Source organism: Sinocyclocheilus rhinocerous, unplaced genomic scaffold (genome assembly GCF_001515625.1).
Source record: "Sinocyclocheilus rhinocerous isolate Xijiao unplaced genomic scaffold, SAMN03320098_v1.1 scaffold1222, whole genome shotgun sequence".
Classification (NCBI taxonomy): domain Eukaryota; kingdom Metazoa; phylum Chordata; class Actinopteri; order Cypriniformes; family Cyprinidae; genus Sinocyclocheilus; species Sinocyclocheilus rhinocerous.
The window spans coordinates 753,339-762,908 of NW_015640234.1; the positions used below are offsets into that span (position 1 = coordinate 753,339).

The following is a 9,570-nucleotide window of genomic DNA, read 5'->3' on the forward strand; positions in this document are numbered from 1 at the left end:
CCAAATCTAAGAGTTATTTTAGTATTTATATACTATTATAGCATTTATTAATATTTGGGAATATATTCTATTTTAAGATGTCAGGTTTTTATTTTAATTTTAGTAATTTCATTATGTGCTTTTGTCATTTTTTATTTAGCTATAATTGATTTTTTTTTTTTTTTTTTAGATAGAATAGTGGCAAATTTAAATATTAGTCATTTATCGGTTATTGACCTTAACATGGGAAAAATATGTATATCGGCTTATCAGTATCGACTGATTGATTTTTGTTTTTTTGTGTTTTATTTTTCACTTATTTAGACAAAAATAGCATAGAATTTTTATATTAGCCATTTATCAGTTATCTGCCTTAACATGAATAAAAAAAAAAAATTAAAAAAAAAAATATATATATATATCGGTTTATCAGTATCGCTCGATTTATTTTAGTTTTTTTTTTTCACTTCTTGAGACAAAATAGCATTGAATTTTATTATAAGCCATTTATCGGTTATTGGCCTTAAAATGAAAAAAAAATTATCGGTTCATTGGTATTGACCAACTGATTTTAGCCTTTAGTGTTTTTATTTATTTAGACAAAATAGCATATAATTTTTACATCTTCCAAAAAAAAAAATAAAATAGCTTATCAGTACCGGCCATAATGTTAATGTTAGTGCATTCCTATAAACTACATAACATTGTGAGATGTGCTGTTTCTCAGCACTGCATTCTGTACATATACTCTGTACATATACGCCTTCACTAATCTGTGGCCCAGCACTGTGGCCTGGATGAGCTGAGGTCTCCTGTAACAGAAGGAGGTAGTTCAGAGAGGTTTTGTAGGCAGGAGAATAGCCGTCCATTGTGTGTTGCACCATGTTCTGTGTTTGAGCAGACAATGCATGCCTCAGGTCAGCTGCCTGAGCTCTGCTACAGTAGCGCATTGTTTGCATGATCCACATCTCACTCTGGAGACAGTAGACCTCTCAGCTCTTGATGGTGACTCAGGGGCATCTGTACACACTTGCGACAGTGTCTGCTGATCACACCTCTGCTGCCGCCCGCTGAAAACCTCAGTCATTCCGCTTGTCTGTGAACTCATCTATCTTTCTCGAAGACAAGCCTTGTTTCTAGCTTTCGGCGTCAACTTTGGCATATCTTTGAGGGAAAATGATGGGGTTTAGTGGCTGTTGTGAACCTCAGGTTAGGCGTGTTGATTGGCGACCCAGCTGTTTGAGTGGTATGTTTTCCCAGCGCCCCCCTCCTCGTGATATGTGGAGGTTTTTATCATCCTCTCTGTACGGCTGGGAAAGGCGCGGGGAGGGGAATGTGTCAGAGAATGTTTGGGAGCCTCACTTTTCTTTAGTGGTGTCAGTCAGCAGGGCCGTGGCCTCCACACTGAATCAATATGGCTTTTGTTGGAGGAGAAAAAGCTTCTTTACAGGCTGGGATCTTGGAGTGAAGCAGGGTGCTGCAGAATAACAAGGGAATAAACATCCCGACACAAGGTTTCAACATTCCCAAACAGGACCAATGTGACACATTTTAGCAGCATTCAAGTTCATTTTCAATCCTCAGATCTTTTTGGCCATCCATAATTTTGATGCAGTCACAGCACTGTCATGCTCCTACAAACCACTCAACGTGACCAAATAGGTTGGTTCACTTGGGGTTGTTCATTGATTTCATGCTTATTTGGCCTGTTTTATCATTATAATGTCTGATCGTGGGTTTCATGTCAATAATCCCAGCTGTGCACTTGCTATAATAACTGTCAGACATCTCATATACTCCAGACCCCATTGCAAAGACTCCATCCATTTATCCATCCATCTACCACTCAACTGACCGTGACAGTCACAAATGGGACCATTTTACTGTTTTCAACTTTATATTTGACTTTCGTATGTTTTCATCTCTCATATGCTTGATTTTTAGTGTTTATTTCTTCTTCATGTGACTGAAGAGTAACTGACGTGTGGCAGGCTGAGGTCTGCCCGTGTCATTGTGGTGGCATTACTGATGGGAAAGATCTCCATTAGTTTATAAAAATGCATGTGACCCAGACAGCCTCTAATTAGGCCTGTGTGTATCAGAGCCCAGACTGCCATCAGCAATATCTGCTGGTGGAATAATCAGGAGGAAAGTCGCTCCAAGTGTGTCAGTAAATTTATATTTTAATAACTATCTATGAAGTTTGGAGTAAAAATGCAATAATTCTTAGCTGATTTATTAAACATCTGCTAGAACTGACTTGCAGTACATTAAAAGTAATGTGTTTAGGTTTGAAGATTTGTTTTAGACTAGTACATGCTTCCAAATTCTCTTCTGTTGTTCAAAAGTATAGGTTTGTTTGTTTGTTTTCTCTTATGCTTCTTATGCTCTTATGCTTCTTCTAATGTTTCTTATGCTCACCAAGACTACATTTATTTGATAAAAAATTTAATAAAAACAGTAATATGGTTACAATGTTACAATTTAAAATAATTTTAAAATATTCTTTTTTTAAAATGCAATTTATTCCTGTGATGGAAAAGCTGAATTTTTAGCATCATTACTCCAGTCTTCAGTGTCACATGATCCTTCAGAAATCATTCTAATATGCTGATTTGCTGCTTAAGAAACATTTCTTATTATTATGTTGAAAGCAGTTGTGATGCTTAACAAATTCTCACTATTATCTAACTAATAACTAGTTTTGCCACAATTAACTCCTAATTTGCTGCTTATTAATAGTTAGTAAGGTAGTTGTTAAGTTTAGGTATGGGGTAGGATTAAAGGATCTAAAATATGGTCATGCATGAATAAGGCATTAATATGTGCTTTAATAAACAAGCAAAATATACTAGTAAAATGCACGTTAATATGCAACTAGTTAATAGTAAGAATTGGTCCTTAAAAATGTGTAACTTGTGTTACCTAAAAATGTATTATCAGATAACCAGTGTTTTGTCACATATTATGAAATATGATTTCATATCGTTGAATCAACTTGACTATATTTAGCTACGTCAACAAAAGTAACTTTTAAGAGTAAGAGTGGATAAAAAGCTCCTTAAGGTAGTAGTATTGACTTTTCATCAGGGTTGTTTTTGATAAGTGAAGTTATTTTTTAGTAAAAGGACAGTTATAAGCTCAGGTATGAGTGAACATTGGAAGCCTCTGTGATATTTGTGTTTTTTTATACTGGGAATGCATGTGTGTGCAGCCAGTTTGCAGTGCATTGCTGTTACTAAACAGTAGTTGGATGTTTACGGGACGTGCAGAGCTCAGCGCACCAGCGGGCTGGTGAACTTTCTCTGTGCCCTGCTGTGCCAGGCTGATGGGCTGATGCTGAGCAATGTGATGCCTGCTTTTCAAACACAGAATACATGATTCATCACAATCCCTTTGTTTCTCTCTCTCTCTCTCTCTCTCTCTCTCTCTGTAGGTGACATCACACAGAAAGGCTATGAAAAGAAAAGAGGGAAATTATTAGCGCCCTACATACCCCAGATACAAGGTAAACAACTCACTCTTATTGACTGTAAATCTGTCTAATGAACTATTTTAGCACACGGTGCATGTCTAGGTTAGAAAATCTTCACTCATCACCTCTTCAATCTTCGTGAGAGGTCTGCATTTTACTGCGGTCTGGACTGATCGGAAATACATGCATGGTTTCAGTACTGTCAAGGATACTCTGAGCTAGTGGAAACAATGTGTGTCTCTCTGTGGAATAGGAGTTATCCACGCTATAAAACTACAATCTAAATGCAGGGCTCAAACTGCCCCAAACTCTCAATTATGTGGTGTGTGTGTCTTTGTTGTTTGGTTTAGGGTGGCTAGCAACAGCCCATATATCCAGACATGATATCTCTCTTCATATTCAGAAAATAGATGTGACAGTTATTTATGGTTCCTTGCTCTTTTCACATCTAAAATGTAAGAAATTCTTCCCTTTTCAGTGTTTTTTTTTCCTCCGATGTTTTATTGGAAACATCAGAATGAAAATGGGATACTGTAGTTCACCAAAAAAATTAAAATTGTCATTATTTACTCATATTCTCCAAACTAAAAAAAAAAGGATAAAGGATATTTAGTAGAATGTTCACGCTGCTTGTTTCCATAAAATGAAAGTGAATTGGGACTGGAGTTGATGAGGGAAAAAAAAACATCATAAAAGTATCAAAACATTTTATGATTTTTCCAAGTATTCTGTAGTTATACTATAGACCAATTTAGAGTAGACGTCACAGTTACGTCACTTGCAGCTGCGCGCGTTTTTTCAGTTTTCATTCCAGTAATTTTAGTACTTCAATATTTCTCATCTTTGGTTACATTTAAGTTTTTTTTATTAATATTTACTGTAGGCTATATGTATATTCCAGCTTTAGTTCAGTTGCCAAAAAATATTTTTATTAGTTTTACAGTAGTTGACAGTAATAGCACTGGTGGGAAAAGCCAGAGAACTGCAACATAAGAAGAGGTTACAGGTTACTTTATCTCCCCCATCCCAGATCAATGGCATCTCTCTTGGTGATTTTGTTCACACGTGATGGTCAATATTTAGACTGCCCATGTGTGTCCTAACAACCCCCTCAGGGCTCTCTCTCCCTCACTGGATGCTATATGACAAGCTCAATCTATATTCCTTGTGTATGTTTAATTTTGGAATGGCCCTGCATAAATATGTTATGATAGCTGCGGTGGCTTGTGGAAAAGGGAACGTCTGTCTGGGCCCCTCTCAATATTTTTGGTTTGGCTTTGATACAGGAAATTAGGACTTCATTTTAAATTAGCCTTGCAGCAGAGATGGCTCTCCACTGTGGGGTTTGTCTTTGTCGTTTTCTAAGCTGGCTGACAGACCACCATACTTTGTCCCATGATCCCCTGAGAAAACCTAAGAACTCTTTGTGTCCTGAAACAGACATGCGACTCTATCATTTGAAAAAGAATTACACTTTAGCATACTTTTAAAAACAGTATACTTACTACAGAAATAATATACTTTAAAAGAATATACTTACTGTGTGAAATGAATGCTATATTTCTGGACACTTAATTGCATATTAATTGCAATTAAATGAAAATGTATTATAGTTTAAATTTATATTAAATGCAATTAGCTGAACTTCCCTTTTCAGTGTTTTTTTTTCCTCCGATGTTTTATTGGAAACATCAGAATGAAAATGGGATACTGTAGTTCACCAAAAAAATTAAAATTGTCATTATTTACTCATATTCTCCAAACTAAAAAAAAAAGGATAAAGGATATTTAGTAGAATGTTCACGCTGCTTGTTTCCATAAAATGAAAGTGAATTGGAACTGGAGTTGATGAGAAAAAAAAAAACATCATAAAAGTATCAAAAAAGTTTATGATTTTTCCTAGTATTCTGTAGTTATGCAATAGCTTTGTGAGAGGAATAGACTGGAATTGTATTGTTATTTGAAGAAAAACTTGCTTTCCATCATTGGTGTAAAATCTCATTAAAGTTTGCATGCAAGTCTTTTCATCAGTGCTGTTGTTGATTCTGTGTCCTGACACATGTGATTTTATTAATATTTATATTTGAGCTTTTTTCAGTTTTCATTCCAGTAATTTTAGTACTTCAATATTTCTCATCTTTGGCTACATTTAAGTTTTTTTTTATTAATATTTACTGTAGGCCATATGTATATTCCAGCTTTAGTTCAGTTGCCAAAAAACTTTTAATATAGTTTTACAGTAGTTGACAGTAATAGCACTGGTGGGAAAAGCCAGAGAACTGCAACATAAGAAGAGGTTACAGGTTACTTTATCTCCCCCATCCCAGATCAATGGCATCTCTCTTGGTGATTTTGTTCACACGTGATGGTCAATATTTAGACTGCCCATGTGTGTCCTAACAACCCCCTCAGGGCTCTCTCTCCCTCTCTGGATGCTATATGACAAGCTCAATCTATATTCCTTGTGTATGTTTAATTTTGGAATGGCCCTGCATAAATATGTTATGATAGCTGCGGTGGCTTGTGGAAAAGGGAACGTCTGTCTGGGCCCCTCTCAATATTTTTGGTTTGGCTTTGATACAGGAAATTAGGACTTCATTTTAAATTAGCCTTGCAGCAGAGATGGCTCTCCACTGTAGGGTTTGTCTTTGTCCTTTTCTATGCTGGCTGACAGACCACCATACTTTGTCCCATGATCCCCTGAGAAAACCTAAGAACTCTTTGTGTCCTGAAACAGACATGCGACTCTATCATTTGAAAAAGAATTACACTTTAGCATACTTTTAAAAACAGTATACTTACTACAGAAATAATATACTTTAAAAGAATATACTTACTGTGTGAAATGAATGCTATATTTCTGGACACTTAATTGCATATTAATTGCAATTAAATGAAAATGTATTATAGTTTAAATTTATATTAAATGCAATTAGCTGAACTTCAGGGTGATTACCTCAGACCAAAGAAGAAAACGGCACACCATTTGTGCTGGAAAGTTCTATTACAAGTATTGTACTCATGCACTAGGGATGAACAAATCTTAAGAAGCTAAGCTATTTCTTATGTAAGCAACATCAGTTATTAACAAAGCCCGTTTCTGTTGCTCAGTTCAGTTCTTCATTTGCCCAAATCTCAAATCGACCTTTTTTACGTAACCAATTAAAGCTGATTACAATCAAGACTCCAAATGAGACCTCATTAAGGCTGGCAGATCTCCTAAAAAGCTTCTAATTGTTACATTGTGGCATCTTCTGAAACATTGTGTCCAGATCTGACTAGTAACAATCGTTTGAAAGCAGGAATGTAACTAGGAAAGCATAGTTATCAGCCAACTGTGGAGGGACATTTTTTTGCGTAGCAACTGGACAGAGCTACTTGTAGCATTTATGGCCCTGTTATCGTTGCACATAGTTGAGCTTTTGTGAAGCCGTACGCTATCAGGACATTGTATCAGTGGTTCTGGACAGGCCGTGCATTTTAGCTCTTATGAACCGGAGTCCCTCATTTCTTCTGATGTTGCGGACTGTGCCTTATCGTCCTTAAACAACTTTTGCCATTCATAAGCTTTTGTTGAGTTAAGCAGGATTGGAGGTTTTGAGGTGGAGTGTTTCCCAGAACGAGAGCCAAATAAAGTGAACATGTCCTGTTCAGTCCTCACAGGCCCCCAAACTGAAAGAAACAGCAGGACTCTTAGCATTATAATGCTGTTACTGTGCAGTTATTGGAAAGACCTAAAGCAGTTATGATGGGCTTAATAAAGAATGAAATGAGAGACATTTTTATAAGACATACTAAAAGAAATAACTATCATGTTTGCAGTAATCTGCAATGGAAGTCTATGGGGAAAAGGCAATCCAGAGGGTTTAAAAGCAGAAATGAGCTTGATTTTTTTAAAGCACTTATATTAAATCTTCCATTCACAAATGCGTGGTGTTTGAGCTGTAAAGCTGTCTGAATTGTGATTTTAGTGGTGGAACTGCTGTTCTAAATACTGTAGTTGAACTCATGCTAAAGTCATGTGTCTGTACACTGTTTGGGGTAGGTAATATTTTTTTATAGGTTTTGAAATAAGTCTCTTATGCTCACCAAGGCTGCATTTATATGATAAAAAATGCAATAAAAACAGTAATATTATGAAATATTATTACAATTCTATTTGAATATATTTTAAAATATAATTTATTCCTGTGATGCAAAGCTGAATTTTCAGCATCATTACTCCAGACTTCAATGTCACATGATTCTTCAGAAATCCTAATGATATGATACTTAAGAAACATTTCTTATTGTTATTAATGTTGAAAATAGCTATGCTGCTTAGTATTTATTTATCATGGTTGGGATCCATGATACATTTCTCCCCAGAATTTTTTTAATAAATAGAAAGAACAGAATTTATTAATTCATTTTTTCATTCATCCATTCATTCATTCATTCATTTAGATTGAAATGGAAATCTTTTGTAATAATTTAAAAGTCTTTACTGTCACTGTTGTTCAGTTGAATGCATCCTTGTCAGAAAAAGTGATAAAAAAATTCTTACTGACTCCAAACTTTAGAAATTTGGTTTACTTTTGAAACACTATGTACTTTAACATTTACTTTAGTGCAATGTCTTGCCCTATAGACTTCAATTGTAAGTGTATTACTGTAAACACTATTTTTATGAAAAAAAGTCTGTGATAATCAACAGCATACACGGAACTTACTAGAACATCCCTTAAATTATTTTAAAAATCATTATCATTTTTAAAAAATCATTAAGTCACTATTCACCAAACCAGGATTAACACATAACGTAGTGCAGAATAATCTACTAATCCTAAACTAGTCCTACAGTTGGCATCGCCTGTGTTTGTACGTCTTTGTGATTTTTGGTTAAATATGTGACCTCTCCTGAGCTCAGTTCGGTTGTTTAGGGATATTAGCCCTCATTGAGAAAATCCCTAATGAATGCTTCACCATGTCAACACAGTCAGCTGAAGTTCCTTTCAATGATTCTGGGGGTCAGAGGTCAATATGAAGTGGTTGCTAGGCAAACGGTTTGGGAGGAGGTAAACAATCCTGTATCGCCTGCTTTTGCTTTCCAGGAAAAAAGGATAATAGGTCACTACTTGTCTTAACCTGTGATAGATGTTCCCCCATGTCACAAAGTTTCACGAAGAATAGATTGTTTGGTTTTATTTAGGTCCGAGGCATGACTATGCTTTTTCTTAAAATGTCCTTCATCTGTCCCTGTGTTTGTTATAAATGAATCCTGAGCTATTTTTAGCATTCATTGGTCTCTTCCTGGTGTGATAGATGGAGGGGTCACTAGACCTGAGATCAGAGCATAAGCCTCTTTGATTTCTCATTTTTGCTGCGGCAGCTACAGCTGTGATGGGTCTTATGTAACCGCAGCGCTGCATGACTCACCAGTCTTAACCTTGTACAAGGTGGAGATTTCTCCAAATTCACAGAAACTAAATGCAGGGGTGACACATAATTTATCATCACTTATTCTCAATTTGATTCCATCCTCAATAGGCTGGGATTATTACATACATGTGCCATATTCAGGTGTGTAAATTAAACAAAACTGAAACTTTGTCCACTAAACATTTTGTCATTAAAATAATGACAAAATGTAATTAGCAATTGTATGCAGAGGTAATTATTTTTTAATTTGATTTAATTTTTTTTATATTCCATTTTCATTTTAATTCTAGTTAAAGTTTAAGTAATTTTGTTGTGTTATTTTGATACACCAAGTTAAACTAAATGAAAATGAGAAATATTGCCTTAAAGGGGTCATATGATGCGATTTCAATTTTTCCTTTCTCTTTGGAGTGTTCTGAAATATCTGAAATCTCTATAATCTATTTTATTCAAGTTAACACTTATGTATTTTAGTGCTGTCAATCGATTGAAAAAATTAACTAATTAATCACATTTTTTCTTGATTCTTTGATTAATCCCACCTAACATTAAAGTTTTTAAATGTACTTTTATATTACAAAAATTGTATATTCAATCTTCAAATTAATGTAGAAACAACATAAAAACAGTATATTTTTTATATTTGTTTAATAGCATCTTTTTTATGACTGAAGGCAAGCATCACTGATACCAAG

The 9,570-nt window shown here is 35.1% G+C and overlaps 1 protein-coding gene across 3 annotated transcripts in view; it reads left to right on the forward strand.

Moving 5' to 3' along the window:
- LOC107752588 (disco-interacting protein 2 homolog A-like) overlaps positions 1-9,570 on the forward strand; it is a 142,001-nt gene that overhangs the window by 83,150 nt on the left and 49,281 nt on the right. For all 3 annotated transcript variants that reach the window (XM_016568600.1, XM_016568601.1, XM_016568602.1), the window contains exon 2: positions 3,416-3,487. In XM_016568600.1, coding sequence (XP_016424086.1) covers positions 3,416-3,487 — 72 coding nt within the window. The remainder of the gene's footprint in view (positions 1-3,415; positions 3,488-9,570) is intronic.